The sequence below is a fragment of the Schistocerca cancellata genome, chromosome 3 (genome assembly GCF_023864275.1).
Source record: "Schistocerca cancellata isolate TAMUIC-IGC-003103 chromosome 3, iqSchCanc2.1, whole genome shotgun sequence".
NCBI lineage: Eukaryota > Metazoa > Arthropoda > Insecta > Orthoptera > Acrididae > Schistocerca > Schistocerca cancellata.
In genome coordinates this window covers 6,079,920-6,097,816 of record NC_064628.1, presented here as the reverse complement: position 1 = coordinate 6,097,816, position 17,897 = coordinate 6,079,920, and the positions used below count along the sequence as shown (strand labels likewise).

At 43.4% G+C, this 17,897-nt stretch overlaps 1 protein-coding gene across 1 annotated transcript in view; it reads right to left on the bottom strand.

Annotated features, from left to right (window-relative positions):
- LOC126176771 (troponin C, isoallergen Bla g 6.0101-like) overlaps positions 1 to 17,897 on the bottom strand; it is a 129,968-nt gene that overhangs the window by 72,004 nt on the left and 40,067 nt on the right. The window contains exon 4 of the mRNA XM_049923940.1: positions 7,286 to 7,405. Within this exon, the coding sequence (XP_049779897.1) occupies positions 7,286 to 7,405 (120 nt within the window). The remainder of the gene's footprint in view (positions 1 to 7,285; positions 7,406 to 17,897) is intronic.

Genomic DNA, 17,897 nt, shown 5'->3' with positions numbered 1-17,897 from the left:
GCGAATTTCCTCGCCATGACATCAAAGTAAGTTGACTATAACGATCCTCAAACCATTGTATCACGATTCTGGCTCCGAGACACGGGTAATTATCCTGCTGAAAGATGACATCGGCGTTGGGGAAGACGTCAAGCACGAAGGAATGCAGGTCACTCGCAGCTTTCAGCGTGTATTCGATTACTACCACATGTCTCATGCAAGCGCAGGAGAATGTCTGCCATAGTATGATCTGTTCCCACCCACCTGCGTCCGTGGCGCACTGCACGTTTCGAGCCGCAGTTAACCTCGATGACGGCGTTTGTAAAGACGACTCTCGACCTAGAGTAGCAACAGTGTGATTCACCTGAAGAGCCGACACGTTTCCATTGATCGACGGTCGAATCCCGTACGTCCGACCAGGTAACATGTTTCCAGTCATCAGAAGTCCAGTGTCGGTGTTGACGGGCTCAGGCGAGGCACAAAGCTTTGTGTTGTGCCGTCATCAAGGTTACATGACTAGGCCTTCGGCTCCGAAACCCAACATCGATGATGTTTCGTTGAATGGTTCGCACGCCAACACTTGCCGATGGCCCAGCATTGAAATCTGCAACTATTTGCGGAAGGGTTACACTTCTATCACGTTGAACGATTCTCTTCAGTCGTCGTTGGTCTCGTTCTTGCAGGATCTTTCCCCGGCCGCAACGATGTCGGAAATTTGATGGTTTACCGGGTTCCTGATATTCACGGTACACTCGTGAAATGGTCGTACGATAAAATCACCACTTCATCGCTGCATAGTACATGCTGTCTCCCATCGCTCGTGCGCCGACTATAACACCACGTACAAACTGACTTAAATCTTGATAAGCTGCCATTGTAGTAGCAAAAACAGATCTAACAACTGCGTTAGACACCTTGAAACGTCCCCTTAGAACAATTTATGAATTACTGTGCTGATAAACCTCTTACATTATTTGCTTTTCAAACAGCTGAGCCAAGCTGAACGTACTCAAACATTCACTAAAGTGACACACAATATTTTTAGCGCAACTCAATCTGACTTTCAAAAATCCCTACAAAAGAATGGCCCTGACTAACATTAACCTATACGTTTCACAAAACACTTACCTCACAAAAATCTTCGTTACTCGAACTACTGCAATACAGCGAGCGCCACTACTGCCAGCTAAATAAAAGATTCAAACTACGGAAGGCACTAACTACTGATAGGCATAGTTAGCAAATGAAAGATTTTAATAGAGAACAAACAGTGTATTTACCTCAATAGTCATAATATATATAGCAGTTCATTACATCCAGTCTTAGAAATTTCAAAACTCCGCCATCTCATTTGCCACATCCACCACTGCTGGCGGCTCACCTCCAACTGCGCAACGCTACGCGCTGTTCACATCCAGCTGCCACTGCCCAACACTACAATGGCAGACAACAATGCAAACTAGCCACAGACTGCACACAGCACAGCCAGTGATTTTCATACAGAGCGCTACGTAACGTTGCCAATAAGAAAACATAAACAGCCTACTTACAACCTGTTGTCCTATAGAAACGTTGCCGACCGCAGCACCGTTTTCTGCCTGTTTACATATGTATGTATTTGAATACGCATGCCTATACCAGTTTTTTTGGGGCTTCACTGTATGTTGCATTTTCCTGCGTGATCCCATGTCATCACACATATCGAGTAATACCTCGAACATGACCAGTCATCAACTATGCTAGCGTGCGTGCAGATACTTTCCTACACTAGCATGACATACCTCTTGTGTGGAACATATTGTCACAGCAACAAATCGAGAACAGTTCTAGTCTCCTGGATCGGATCAAGTTGTCTGACCGGTTTCACTCGATTTTAGGGCAAAATGTCGAAACGATTGGCGCCCTCACGTTTTCTCCCTCTACGATCAGCTCCTATGTACTTAATATTTATCAGATTTAGACTGGTGCTCATAACTTGACGACGAAAGTAACTTTCGCATTAGGCGTCACTGCCAAGTAACATAGCTCGATGAAGCTTGGACCATGCACAAAAAGAACTGCTACAGTATAGTACAGAGAGTAACTGAAAGAAATGGACTATGAAACGGGCAGAAATGACACTTTTATTCATAAACAACAATTACACTGAAGTCACGGCGATTCACGATGGTCCCCTGGACATTACAGAAGCCCGGTCAACATCAAATATCCTCCGCTAGCCACCAAGCCGTGTGGAGGGCACTATTCGCTCCAAAGTCATATTTCCCCCTCTGTTTCACTCGCGGAAAGCGGGAGGGAGAAACGACTGCCTGAACGCCTCAGTGCGAGCTCTTATTTCCCTTTGAATAATCTTTGAATCGTGGTCATGGCGCGATATGAAAGTTGATGGCTCTAAATCCTCGGCGAAGATAGGATTTTGGAATCTAGTGAGTAGCCCCTTCCGTTTAGCTTGTCGTGTATCTGCAAGTGTGTCCCACTTCAAACTTTCTGTGAGATTTGTAACGCTCTCGCGATGGCCAAACCGTACCAGTAACGAATCTTGCCGCTCTTCTTTGGACCTTCTCAATCTCTTGAATTAGACCGAACTGGTAAGGGTCCCATACTGAGGAACAATACTCTCAAGTCTGGACGAACTAAAGTATTGTAAGCAATTTCCTTTGTTGACGGACAGCATCGCTTGAGAATTCTACCAATACACCGCAATCTAGAGTTCGTCTTACCCGTTACTTGTGTAATCTGATCATTCCATTTGAGATCATTTCGAACAGTCACGCCCAGATACTTGACGTACGTTACCGCTTCCAAAGACTGGGCATTTATTCTGTACTCGTACACTAATGAAGATTTTCGCTTTGTTATACGCATTAGGTGAACTTACTAATATTGAGAGATAACTGCGGGCCATTACACCACGCGTTTATTTTCCGTAAATCCCCACTGATTTGTTCACAACTTTCGTGTGATACTACTTTCCTGGGTGTGTTACTTACGTTTGACTGTATTCCTGTCTGGATTACGTGTTCCCACCACCCGACGTATGAGGGTAAGTGCAGCATTGTCAAACAAGATCGTTTTGCTGCTTCGGGTGTCATGACGTGGAACGGCATAATTGTGCATCGTCGTCCTGACCTCGAAATATTTGAACGTCTGCTCTCACTGCGTGGTCGAGGTTATTGGGACACACTAGTCCTCCAGTCCGCAGCTCGTGGTCGTGCGGTAGCGTTCTCGCTTCCCACGCCCGGGTTCCCGGGTTCGATTCCCGGCGGGGTCAGGGATTTTCTCTGCCTCGTGATGACTAGGTGTTGTGTGCTGTCCTTAGGTTAGTTAGGTTTAAGTAGTTCTAAGTTCTAGGGGACTGATGACCATAGCTGTTAAGTCCCATAGTGCTCAGAGCCACTAGTCCTCCACATGTGCGTCGTTTCAGGGGTGCATCCGCATCTGACTTCATTTTTATGGATGACAATGCATGACTGCTCCGAACAGCACACGTGGGGAACTTTGAAAACGAGACGATATTCGGCGAGTGGACTGGCCCGCACGATCCCCCGATTTATGGCGAGTCGGAACTACCTACCTCGCCATCGTCAAATTGCTAACTTCACGTAATTTTTTCTCAGCAGCTCTTACATCTCATACTCTGAAATTCTGTCATCTGTTTTCTGCATGTATTGTTTGCTCACTGGACTAGTATCAATGTTTCTTTTTTGTTGTTATAATAGTTATGAATCTTTACCCTTAAACGATTTTAATTCCAGAAATTTTGTATCTACACTACTGGCCATTAACATTTCTACACCAAGAAGAAATGCACATGGGAAACGGGTATTCATTGTACAATATATTATACTAGAACTCACATGTGATTACATTTTCACGCAGCTTGGGTGCATAGATCCTGAGAAATCAGTACCCAGAACAACCACCTCTGGCCGTAATTACGGCTTTGATGCGCCTGGGCATTGAGTCAAACAGAGCTAGGATGGCGTGTACACGTTCAGCTGCCCATGCAGCTTCAACACGATACCACAGTTCATCAAGAGTAGTGACTGGCGTATTGTGACGAGTCGGTTGCTCGGCCACCATTGACCAGTAGTTTTCAATTGATGAGAGATCTGGAGAATGTGGTGGCCAGGGCAGCAGTCGAACATTTTCTGTATCCAGAAAGGCCCGTACAGGACCTGCAACATCCGGTCGTGCATTATCCTGCTGAAATCTAGGGTTTCGCAGGGATCGAATGAAGGGTAGAGCCACGGGTCGTAACACATCTGAAATGTAGCGACCACTGTTCAAAGTGCCGTCAATGCGAACAAGAGGTGACCGAGACATGTAACCAATGGCATCCCATACCATCACGCCGCGTGATACGCCAGTATGGCGATGACGAATACACGCATCCAATGTGCGTTCACCGCGATGTCGTCAAACACGGATGCGACCATCGTGATGCTATAAACAGAACCTGGATTCATCCGAAAAAATGACGTTTTGCCATTCGTGCACCCAGGTTCGTCGTCGAGTACACCATCGCCGGCGCTCCTGTCTGTGATGCAGCGTCAAGGGTAACCGCAGCCATGGTCTCCGAGCGGATAGTCCATGCTGCTGCAAACGTCGTCGAACTGTTGGTGCAGATAGTTGTTGTCTTGCAAACGTCCCCATCTGTTGACTCGGGAATCGAGACGTGGCTGCACGATCCGTTACAGCCATGCGGATAAGATGCCTGTCATCTCGACTGTTAGTGATACGAGGCCATTGGGATCCAGCACGGCGTTCCGTATTACCCTCCTGAACCCACCGATTCCATAATCTGCTAACAGTCATTGGATCTCGACCAACGCGAGGAGCGATGTTGCGATACGATAGGCTACAATGCGACCTTTATCAAAGTCGGAAACGTGATGGTACTCATTTCTCCTCCTTACACGAGGCATTATAACAACGTTTCACCAGGCAACGCCGGTCAACTGCTGTTTGTGTGTGAGAAATCGGTTGGAAACTTTCCTCATGTCAGCACGTTGTAGGTGTCGCCACCGTCGCCAACCTTGTGTGAAGGCTCTGAAAAGCTAATCATTTGCATATCACAGCATCTTTCTCCTTCCTGTCGGTTATATTTCTAATCTGTAGCACGTCATCTTTGTTGTGTAGCATTTTAGTGGCCAGTAGTGCAGTATTAGGAATCGTGCCTATTGCGTTCGTGTCTGTAGAGTAGACACAATGACAGGATAGACCCCTCTGTTTGATGTCCTTAGGTTAATTAGGTTTGAGTAGTTCTAAGTTCTAGGGGACTGATGACCATAGATGTTAAGTTCCATAGTGCTCAGAGCCATTTGAACCAGAATTTCTTACGGTTTTTGCACAGGTCGGTTGACAACGTCGTGATTTCGAAATCATTGAGCGCTTCTCTCATTGCTCGTCTTACGCCCATTTTCGCTTCGTTCAGCTTTTCTTTGTTAGCTAGTTTTTACTTCTCTTGAATCTGAGCTGGACTTCTCTTTGTTTACGTAGCACTTTTCTGACACGGCTATTAGACCATGGAGGATCTTTCCCATCTCTTAAAACCTTACTCGGAACATACTTGTCTAGGGCATACTGAACGATGTCTTTGAATTTCTTCCATTTGTTCTCCACATCTTCGTCCTCACCACCGAATATTTGATGCTGACTGCTGAGATATTCTGAAATTTTTATCCTGTGACAATTTCTGAGCAAATATATCTTCCTACCTTTCTTAACATTCCTTGTAGGACCAGTAGTCATAGATGGTGTCGCAGCCTTATGATCACTGATACCCTCCTCTACGTTAACTGATTCGATAAGTTCAGGTCTGTTTGTTGCCAGGAGGTCTAAGACGTTACCCTCACGAGTTGGTTCTCCAACTATCTGCTGAAGGTAATTTTCGGACAAGACATCCAGAACAACGCCATACGATTCCCTGTCTCTGCCAACAGTTTTGATGGCCTAACACTCTACCTGGCTATTCGAAGTCACCCCCTATTACAACGGCAAGATCAGGAAAATTGCTAACGATGTTCTTCAAGCTCTGTCTGAAGCGCTCTAAAACTACAGATCCTGTCCCAGGTGGTCTATAAAAGCATCCGATCACCATTTTTTACCGTTCTTCGATACTCAGTTTCACTCAGATTAATTCACATTCGGAAACCGTGATAACCTCGCTAGATTTTATCGAATTTTTTACTGCAATAAACACACGCCACCATTGGCGACTAACCTATTCTTACGATAAACATTCCAGTCTGAACTTAGGATTTCATTGTCATTGACGTCTGGCTGCACAGAGCTTTCTGTTCCCAATACTAACTGTGCATTATAACCTTCAATAAGCGAAAGAAATTCTGGGATCTTTCCTTGGATGCTCCTGCAGTTCACTAAAATCATATTAATCTTTTCTATCTCTGATCTGCGAGGACCAAGATTCTCTGAGGTCGCTGTGGCCGATTTTACAGGCAAATCGTGTTTCATCCCAAGGGAGGGGTCCTCTAACTTAAAAACATCCTATGTGCGCGCCACACGTACTCCGCTACCCTAGTAGCCGCTTCCTGTGTGCAGTTTGATTTAGAGTTTATTCGAAAAGTGTTGATTTGAAATTTGGAACAGAGGGCTGTTGTAGAAAGACTTTTAAAAAGATACATATTTGTCACACAGCACTACAAAACGCAATTTTCTGCAAAAAGTTGAAATTAAAAGAAAAACGCGGAAAAATAAAACATATCAATCACTGCTTCAATACTTCGTCAAGCATATATAAAACATGTATGTGTTACTCATCAACACCTGTCAGTAGGAATAGGAACCACTTGCCATTGATTATGATGAAGAATATTCCGTCGATTAGAAAATAGCAACAATAATTGTGTAGCTTTTTTACTCGTATGCATGTAAACTGCACTTGCATCACAAGTAATTGCTTTGGTTACATAAAAGCACAGAGGTTACGCTATCAACTAATTCTCATTACTTTCAAAAAGCAATTTATATTTTGTAAGAATATAACATACGCAATGGACTAACACTGAACGACATATAGTTCTAGTTATGTTGCAAAATAAAGAAACAAACAAAAGAATAAAGTGAAGTCATCGGTTATCAGTTTATCTCCCACACATTCATTTTCCCTTCCAGTGCTACCAGTACTATCGGTACTCCTACCATTTACTACGTCATTTATGTAGTGTAGCGCAGCTCTACTTGTAACTGAAAACAACAGTGGCACTGCAGCCGGCCCTCCTTTGCCAGGGTAGGAAACAAAAAGTGAGCAATGTATTGCTGAGCACAGATCCGGCACGCTCACCCTCCTTGTCGTAGAGTCTGAACGCCTCCCGGAGCTCCTGCTGCATCGCCTCTGCGTCCTCCTCCACCAGGAACCTGGCCGCCAGCTGCACGAACTCGTCGAACTCCAGCTGCCCAGAACCTGGAACACACGTGAATATGGCAGCTGACATCATGTACATCGTGACTGACTGGTACGAGGCAGAAAATTTGCACCTGAGGCTTTCCTTTGGCTATAAACTATCTCTGACCGATCTGTCGCTCCTATTGATTGTTCCGTTCATCATGAAAATTTACCCAGACACAACAAACTAGTACGCAAAGTTTACTCATGGCATGAGGGTCGTTCAATAAGTAATGCTCCACATTTTTTTTAAAGAAACCATTAATATACCGGCTGATCAAAAAGTCAGTATAAATCTGAAAACTGAATAAATCACGGAATAATGTAGATAGAGCTACAAATTGATACACATGCTTGGAATGACATGCGGTTTTATTAGAATAAAAAAAAAATACAAAAGGTCAAAAAAAGTGCGGCAGATGGCGCTTCATCTGATCAGAATAGCAATAATTAGCATGACAAAGTAAGACGAAGCAAAGATGATGTTCTTTACAGGAAATGTTCAATATGTGCACCATCATTCCTCAACAATAGCTGTAGTGGAGGAATAATGTTGTGAACAGCAGTGTAAAGCATGTCCGGAGTTACGGTGAGGCATTGGCGTCGGATGTTGTCTTTCAGCATCCCTAGAGATGTCGGTCGATCACGATACACTTGCGACTTCAGGTAACCCCAAAGCCAATAATCGCACGGACTGAGGTCTGGGGACCTGGGAGGCCAAGCAAGACGAAAGTGGCGGCTGAGCACACGATCACCACCAAACGACGCGCGCAAGAGATCTTTCACGCGTCTAGCAATACTTTTTCTTGTTCTAATAAAACGCTGTGTCATTCCAAGCATGTGTCTCAATTTTTAGCTCTCTATCTACATTATTCCGTGGCTTATTAAGTTTTCAAATTTATACTGGCTTTTTGATCACCCGGTACATAGACAAAAGTCCTTGTTAGTGCTTCACATTTGAAGTTCTCAACCGTTCTGGCAGATGGCAGAGCCGTAGTGCAGCGTCAAAATGGCGTCCACATACGATTCACGTTACAAGCATCGTACTGTTATTCAATTCTTGTTTGCAGAAAAAGAAACCGTGCTGAACATCCGTAAACGTTTGTGCGCAGTGTATGGCGATGCTGCAGTTGATAGGAGTACAGTTGGGCAATGGGTAAAGTAAATGAAGAAACGGAGCTTCGTGATCAGCCACTCTTGGAACGTCCTGCCACAGCCACTGCTCCAGACATGCTGAATCGTGCGGATGCCGTTATTCGTGCCGACCGGCGCATCACAACTCGACAATTGGTTCTACAGTTGTCAGTCAGCATTGAAGCAGTGATCGAAATTCTAGGATATTCAAAGAGGTGCTCACGAGGGATTCCACGAATGCTCACAGCGGACCACAAGATTCAAAGAAAGGCCATTTCGTCTGAATCGTTAAAGGTTTTTGAGACCGACGGAGAGGCCTTTCTGTCACGGGCCGCTACGGGGGAAGAAAGCTGGGTGCACCACTTTGCACCGGAAACAAAAAGGAAGTCCATGGAGTGGCATCATCCTCATTCACCACAAAATCACAAATTCAACACAACCCCTTCTGCCGGAAAAGTCATGGTGACAGTCTTTAGGAATTTTGATGTCGTCATTTTCGTGGATTTTATGCTGGAGGATCAACCATCAATTCAGAGGCAAACGTGAAGACTCTTAATAAACAAAGAACCGTTTCCGACGTGTCCGATCGGACAACAATCCAGCAGAAATCTTGCTCCAACACGACAATGCACGCCCACACACAAGTCTGAGAACCCGGGAACATATCGTCCAGACCTGGCACCCACGGACGTACATCTCTTTGGGTCGCTTGAAGATTCTCTACGGGGCACACACTTTGAAGATAACGAGAGTGTGAGTCATGCAGTGAAAACATAGCTACGCCTACAGGACAAGAGCTCTCACCAGCAGGGAATACATTCTCTTCCACAACGTTGGCGCACGACCATAGCACGTGATGGAGACTACCTAGAAAAAATAGGACATGGACAAGACGTGTTGATGTATGTCACAAAATTCTGACTCTTAACAGTAAATATGTTCTGAGAGAGAAAAAAAAAAGTGGGGCATTACTTATTGGACGATCCTCGTACTTTGCTGAGCAGTGATTACTCAGGACGCATTCCTCAGTTGCCACAACAAGCTCATACGTTACTATTTCATGATTCTAAGGGCATTTACGCACGAATAAATGAAATTCTATCGTTATTTTTAGGTTTTTATCTGTGCACTCTATAAACATTCGAAAGCCGAATATCTGCTCTAGATAAAAACAAATTGCTGATTACAAATATAGCGGCGTTCTCTCTCTCTCTCTCTCTCTCACTCTCTCTCTACATTATTTAATATAATCCTTCCATTTAAATTTTAACTACTGCTGCTGCTGTGCGATATTATCTTATTCTGCTAGGAGTGATGGAATCTACTAACATGTTGTCCGCCTTTCGTAAACTCATTCACCATTTTGGTCCAGTACCAATAACTAGGTGCTGTAAGCTGAAAAATGTATAGAGCTGGAGAATATGGTTAGAGGAAGAATTGCAAATGTGGAATTGGGGCAGTAATATGGGATATGAAAATTTCTCGCCTTCTAAGTGCTGTAGTTTGGTTAGCTGCTTGAAAACTACGTTTAGCAACTGTAGACTGTTTTGGGTTATAGATGGCAGGCTTTGTGAGAGTGTGAAGCTGTTTCTACGAATTCGCTAGGAGGAATAATTGTTACAGCTTGGTGGTTTTCACTTTCATTCTTATCGTAATACATGAAATATTAATATATTTTGTAAAGAGACGTTTAGCTAATACACGGAGCTGTAGAATGGTGTATTTGTTGCGTATTTAAACTTAATTTTCGATTTTATTTGCATTTCTGAATTTCAAGGCGGTTCTGTCACTAATATGGAATATTAGTAGCTTACCCTAGTATTCCATATTTGTACCGTACTTTCACAACCTGTTTTACATCTAGGAATCGCTTCACGAGCTCGAAAGCAGTGGAATGTTACTGCTGTGCAAGTAGCAGTTAAAAATGTTAGAAAAAAGAAAATGGGCCACTCCAGAATCTATATGTTATAAACCCCGCACATGAAACCACGTCAAGCACCTTGTGTGTGACTCCTCATGCGTAGTATAAGATGCAACCGCTGGATTTAACTTTCATGAGCCCTTTTGAATCCTGTAATTCTGAGCAGGTGCGCATGTGGATGAGGAAAACTGCACGTCCAGCAACAAACGTGTACATCGCCAGACTGATTCGGGCCTCACGTGCCAAATAGAAGAGATAGGAGTGAATGGATTTAGGGTAACAAGAATACACTCGTTAAACCCTCATATCTTCACGGATGCAGATTTCATTGCCAGCAATAAAGGTATTATAACAGATTTACTCAATGGTCCAGTCAATGAAACATATGCAGGAGGTGCGGCCTCTAAAACTGGAAAGGCTGATGTTGAAGTCGTGGGAAGAACATCTACTGCCACATCTGAAATTACACCTTGAAAAATCTTACCCGTTGCATAAATAAAAAAGCGGCCAGGTATGAGAGAAAGAAAAGCGGATCCTTCAGCAGTCTTATCTCCGTACAAGAGAACTCTCGAAGTTTCGACAACAGCAACAAATAAACCGGTGACAATGAAGCAGAGTCCAGCAAAGCCTACGAACCAATAATCATCAGATCATGAAGATAATGTTTCTAGTGTGAGAGATGATTCGTCCGACATCAGTAGCGATCTGGACGACGGTGTACCCACTAACGAAGATGGCAATTGTCTCTTTTGCTCAGATAAATATTCGCGGGACAAAGCAGGGCAAGAATGGGTAATGTGTCTGATGTGCGAAGTGTGGGCGCACACTGAATGTGCACGTTACGGTTAAGGACGATATGTGTGTGGCTTTTGCAAGTGAAATTACTTAGAGTAAGGAGTTTAGTAACTGAGTATGGTATATTTCGCGTGTTTTTCTATTGTGTTTTTACAATGAATTATTATATTTTCCATTATCTGTTTTACCTTTAACAAATTTGAAACCAATTGACTATCCATATTTGTACCCCATAATCTGAAGTGCCAAAAACGTCGAACTTTGTGCTAAGCCTAATTTAGAAATGCTGCTGATATAGTATGTATTCGAAAATATAGGAAACATTAAAATATATCTCAAAGCATGTGCTGAAGATATTTTGTTTGCTTAATGCGAAAAACTGAGAAATTCATAAACGAAAAACGAAGTGGTATTCCATATTTGTACCACTTTCTCTACTGTAATTTTGTTTACGCTGTCACAATGCGCATCATTTTTGTTATCTACAGCGTCATTCTTACCTGTAACTGGTGTTTCAATAGATGACTACGTGAAAACTAGAAGATACAAAGGAAAATGAGGCCTACCAGTGGATAGAGCATCCCTGCAAGGTTGTAATCGAAATACGCGCCGTTGAGTAGTTGCTCCAGGGACAGGAGTGTCAGAATACGTAGAGAAATAACCCACCCCACACTGTCGCATCGACGCGCCTACAGATAGGCAACCCAGTCAACACATTAACAAAGGAGGCTGCCATCGCGCCATCCCAGGCTTCAATGAAATACGAGAACTGTTCGGAAAGTAAGGTCCGATCGGGCGTGAGGTGGAAACCACAGATGAGGCATTGCACAGATTTGTCGGGCGGTGCTTTTAGTATGCCTGTCGATCGCGGCACGTGTCTTTTTTCAGTTTCGAGAGCGCAGTGAGCACGTAAAAATGCCTACAAAATAGGGTCTGCCACCAAGGGTGCAGGCCTGGTGTGAGAGTTCGCCTGATGTCATGTAGCCCACATGATGTAACTGTCATGCGTTTCATTCTACACTTTTGATTTTCGCAGTGGTTTCCATTTCGCGACAGATCGGACGTTAGTTTCCGAATATCGCGCGTACGCGGAAGTATTGGCAGCTGCCGAGTGACAAACGTTGCTCGTATACAGTATTTGTCTATTAAAGACTTGGAAAGATGGTCTATCCACTGTCACGTATGTATTTTCGGTAAGTCTTGTAGTTTTCAAACTGCCTATTGGCTTCTGTCTCGGGTTCTTCGGCCGACGTTCATCTAATGACTTTTCTGACGTTTTGCCAGCACGAGTGGCTGGCATTGTCAAAGCTTCACCCTGCATTGCCGGTGGTGAACTGGAGCCGAGCTTGTGCTTCAGTTTGGAGTTGCAGCGGGTTTCCTTCCGCGCAACACCTTTGTTTGGAGAAGTCTATAATAGTTTATTACTATTGTTCCTTCTAATATGTGGTTTGTCCTTGTTAGAAAAAGTCTTGTGATTGGCTAAGTTGCTCAGCACTGGAGCCTTGAGATGATTGGTGGATGGGCTTGATTAGTCAAGCCGCAACAGGTCGGGCAACCTGGTGGTGTGTGACCAGTGTGGCCTATGTCCGAGCTCGCGAATCAGTGGATTACTTGCTAGCTCGGTATTTTCATAGAACTTCTTGGCAATTTCCTTGAATCGCCTTCGAAGTGGCTGGAGGCGAGCTCGCGGCCGCAGCCTATATGTACCTGGCGCGCCAACGTCCGAGGGCTTCTCCGCGGTCATTTCCGGTGCGGTTCTCCTCTTGCTACCTGCGACGGCCGTTCGCTGCAGTACGGGAAGCCAGGATCCGTTTACCTTAAGGCTTTCCTCTTTCTTGTTGAAACTGTTCGCGTGTTTTTGTATTTCTACAGCTTCTCTAAACAAGCGCGTGTGATAGTGCTCCTCTACAGCCAGAACTGTGACTTCCTAAGACACTTGAACAGCCTCCATGCCAACATAACATTTACCATGGAAGTAGAAAAGGACAAGAAACTGCCATTTCTAGATGTGCTGGTCACAAGGGACGGCGAAAACCTGGGACACAGCGTGTATCGAAAACCGACACACACGGACCGATACCTGCACAAACTGTCAAACCACCACCCGAGCCAGAAAAGAGGCATGATTAGTACGCTCGTAACGAGAGCAGGACGAATATGTGAGCCGCAACACCTCAAACGAGAAATGCAACACCTGGAAACTGTTCTGAGGAGCAATGGGTACTCCACAAATTACATTAGAAGTGTAACAGAGCCAAACACTCGGCGAAGTAAGGAACCAGAAAAAGAAATGTCGGGTACGGCCTTTCTGCCATACATTCCCAGAGTGACGGACAGAATCGGCCGTATATTGCGCAAACATGGCACAAAGACGATTTTCAAACCGACAAGGAAGATCAAAGAGTGTCTTGTCGGGAATATACCGTGCACATGTGGAAAAGTTTATGTCGGAATGACTGGACGATCAATTAACACCAGGATCAAAGAGCTTAAGCGACAGTTTAGGTTGGGGCAGGTGGAGAAATCGGCCGTGGCAGAGCACGCACTGAATGAGACCGACCACGTAATAAAATTCGCCGACACGGAAGTTCTGGCTGTAGAGAAGCACTATCACACGCGCTTGTTCAGAGAAGCTGTAGAAATACAAAAACACGCGAACAGTTTCAACAAGAGGAAAGCCTTAAAGTAAACGGATCCTGGCTTCCCGTACTGCAGCGAACGACCGTCGCAGGTAGCAAGAGGAGAACCGCACCGGAAATGACCGCGGAGAAGCCCTCGGACGTTGGCGCGCCAGGTACATATAGTCTGCGGCCGCGAGCTCGCCTCCAGTTCACCACCGGCAATGGAGGGTGAAGCTTTGACAATGCCAGCCACTCGTGCTGGCGAATCGTCAGAAAAAAATCATTAGATGACCGTCGGCCGAAGAACCCGAGACAGAAGCCAATAGGCAGTTTGTCAACAAGTGGCCACGAAAGCCTTAACAATCTTGTAGTTTTCGTTTAGTCATCTTTCGTAAGGCCTGAATACTAATGAAAAACCCTGTGTTGCTTTCTAACTTCAAAATGACGAACAAGAATAGACATGATAAAAAACTTAGAGAATCCTGAAGTACGAGACAGGGCCTACGCCTTTGATCCTAGCTATTTGCAATGCAATACTACTCATATTAATCAGTATTCGGTATGGTTAATTTTATAGTTCTGAACTCCTGGTAGAAGTTGATATCTGCCTATCTTTAGTTTCAGGGATATACATCGAGGTTGCCTTAGTAAAATAATGTTTTATGTGTTTGCGAGGCAGCCGAGACATCGAAAACTATAATATTTCATTGTAAAAATACAGCAACCAGCCACTTTTTAATGCGTTTTATTTATGCCAATATGCATTTCGGGTTTGCACCCATATTCAGCTGGCAAATTACATGGATCTTCAGTTACTACAGTAGTACAATCTCGACAGCAGTTTGGATGCTGCAGCAGGCCTGTCCAAAAGCAACGATTCCAATCATTTACTTCAATTTCGCGAGTTTAAAGTTACGCACTATCAGTTGTTCATTTTACTTACATTCTGCTCTCCTTGTTTTTTCTTGGCTTTTCTTCTTTCTTGCAACAACACAAACACTTTTTATCACATATTTTACACAGGCGCACTGTGTTATCCGCCATGTTGTCGACTGACAGTTTTTGTTTACATACAAATGGTTTACCTATGGACAGAGTTATATTTTTTTTTTCTCGAAAGTTTTGAGGTTATAAGATAAGGTACTGTTTTCTAAACATTGACTTGGGTGACAGACGTATTCTAAGTACAATGTATACAATTTTTCTTTTTTTTTCTTTTTTTTTTTAGTATTGAAGATAATAAAGTAACATAACACATTTATACAACTCAGTAATTCATACATTTACAATATAACAGAATTAAGATTTTTATGTTTTATACTATTACATGCATTTGTTAGGTTTATATTACATTATGTTATTACTTGATTGTGCTTAGTGAGTGGTTTGATAAGTAGAGTGTGGTAGTTTTTCAGAAATATTCGGTTTGGTAGCTCTGTTTGGTCGTTAAGTATGTCAGAAGGGGATGCATGTTTATGTGAATAAATTTCGATTTCTTCTAGGAGGTTCATTCTTTTTCCTTTGTTGGCTAGGTGGAGAACTTGTAGGTTATGGGATATGTCTGTTACTTGATGTTCTTCTTCTGCTACATGTTGGGCGAATGTGGATTTATTTAAGTTTTTTAAACGAAGAGCATCCATGTGTTCTCGAAACCGTATGCTGAAGTTTCTCCCTGTTTGGCCTATGTATGTTTTTGGACAAGAGTTGCAGTTAAGTTTGCATATTCCTGATTGATTGTACGGTTTGGTATTATTTTTAATGTTATGGATAGCTTAATGTTATGGATAGCTTGTGTTACTTTATTGTCTTCAATACTAAAAATAAAAAAATAAATAAAATTGTATACATTGTACTTAGAATACGTCTGTCACCCAAGTCAATGTTTAGAAAACAGTAGCTTATCTTATAACCTCAAAACTTTCGAGAAAAAAAAAATATAACTCTGTCCATAGATAAACCATTTGTATGTAAACAAAAACTGTCAGTCGACAACATGGCAGATAACGCAGTGCGCCTGTGTAAAATATGTGATAAAAAGTGTTTGTGTTGTTGCAAGAAAGAAGAAAAGCCAAGAAAAAACAAGGAGAGGAGAATGTAAGTAAAATGAACAACTGATAGTGCGTAACTTTAAACTCGCGAAATTGAAGTAAATGATTGGAATCGTTGCTTTTGGACAGGCCTGCTGCAGCATCCAAACTGCTGTCGAGATTGTACCACTGTAGTAACTGAAGATCCATGTAATTTGCCAGCTGAAGATGGGTGCAAACCCGAAATGCATATTGGCATAAATAAAACGCATTAAAAAGTGGCTGGTTGCTGTATTTTTACAATGAAATATCATTATCCACGGCCACGGAGCTCAACAGTCCAAATATAATGGACAAATTGTTATCGAAAACTATTACCATGTCAAGAAATAGCCTCTGATTAAATTTTAAGAAAAGACTATTAGTTGCGCTACGTAAAGTCATACTGCCTCCTCTTCACATTACGTTATGCCAGACGAAGAATTTTGCAAAGGAGCTCGTTAAACAGGTGAGGCTTTCAACCAGCTGAAAGACGCTCTTCCCGAAATCAATGATGCCAAGATGAAAGACACTTTCTTTGTTGGACCACACACCTGACAATTGGCGATGGATGGCACTTTCGACGCTAAACTCATAAATGCTTGGACTGCTTACAGAGTCACTGTTCTTGGCTCTTTATGCAACAGAATAAGATTAAGTTTCTGTAATGACTGCATTGTTGAAAATCTACAAAAAAACTGGAGTCTACATCTACATGATTACTCGGCTATTCACAATAGTGTCCGGCAGAGGTTCAATGAACCGCCTTCATCTGTCTCTCTACCGTTCCAATCTCGAACGGCGTGCGGGAAAATGAGCACTTAAATTTTTCGGTGCGAGCCCTGATTTCTCTTATTTTATCGTGATGATCATTTATCTCTATGTAGGTGGGTGCCAACAGAATGTTTTCGCAATCCGAGGAGAAAACTGGTGATTGAAATTTCATGAGAAGATCCCGTCGCAACGAAAAACGCCTTTGTTTTAATGATTACCACTCCAATTCGCGTATCATGTCTGTGGCACTATCTCTCCTGCTTCGCGATAATACAAAACGAGCAGACCTTCTTTGTAATTTTTCGATGTCATCCGTCAGTCCCACCTGATGCGGATCCCACACCGCACAGCAGTACTCCAGAATAGGAATCTTCTGGAAATCTAAAAATACGGAATCAATTTGACATCCCGTGTCGATAGCACTCATTACTTCGTGAGGATAATGAGCTAGTTGTGTTTCGCAAGAACGATATTTTCTGAATCCGTGCATACTATGTATCAATAAATCGTTTTCTTCGAGAGTTTGTTGAGTATCTCCCCAACGCTCCCGTGCCGACTAAGCGATCCCGTAACTAAACGCGTCGCTCTTCCCTGAATTTTCTCTATCTCCTCTGTCAGTCCTATTTGGTAAGAATCTGAGATTGATGAAAAATACTCAAGAATCGTCTAAACAAGCGTCGTGTAAGCCACTTCTTTCGTGGATGAGTTACATTTCCTTCAGATTCTTCCTATGAATCTCAGTCTGGCATCTACTTTTCCTACTGCTTGTTTTATCAGGTCATTCCACTTAAGGTCGTGCTGGATGGTTACTCCTAGATGTTTTACTGCCCACTGTTTCCACTAGTTGTCATGAATAGTGTAGTTGTACACAGTGGTTCTCTTTTCCTATATGTCCGCCGCTCGTGGTCTCGCGGTAGCGTTCTCGCTTCCCGAGCACGGGGTCCCGGGTTCGATTCCCGGCGGGGTCAGGGATTTTCACCTGCCTCGAGATGAGTGGGTGTTTGTGTTGTCCTCATCATTTCATCATCATCCAGGAAAGTGGCGAAATTGGACTGAGCAAAGGTTGGGAAATTGTACGGGCGCTGATAACCATGATGTCCCATCCCAGTTGCGTTATCGTCCCTGCAATTCATTAATAATCTTGATATAGAAGCCAGTCAATTTGGCAAAAAATTCCTGTAAGTCTCAATGATAATAAA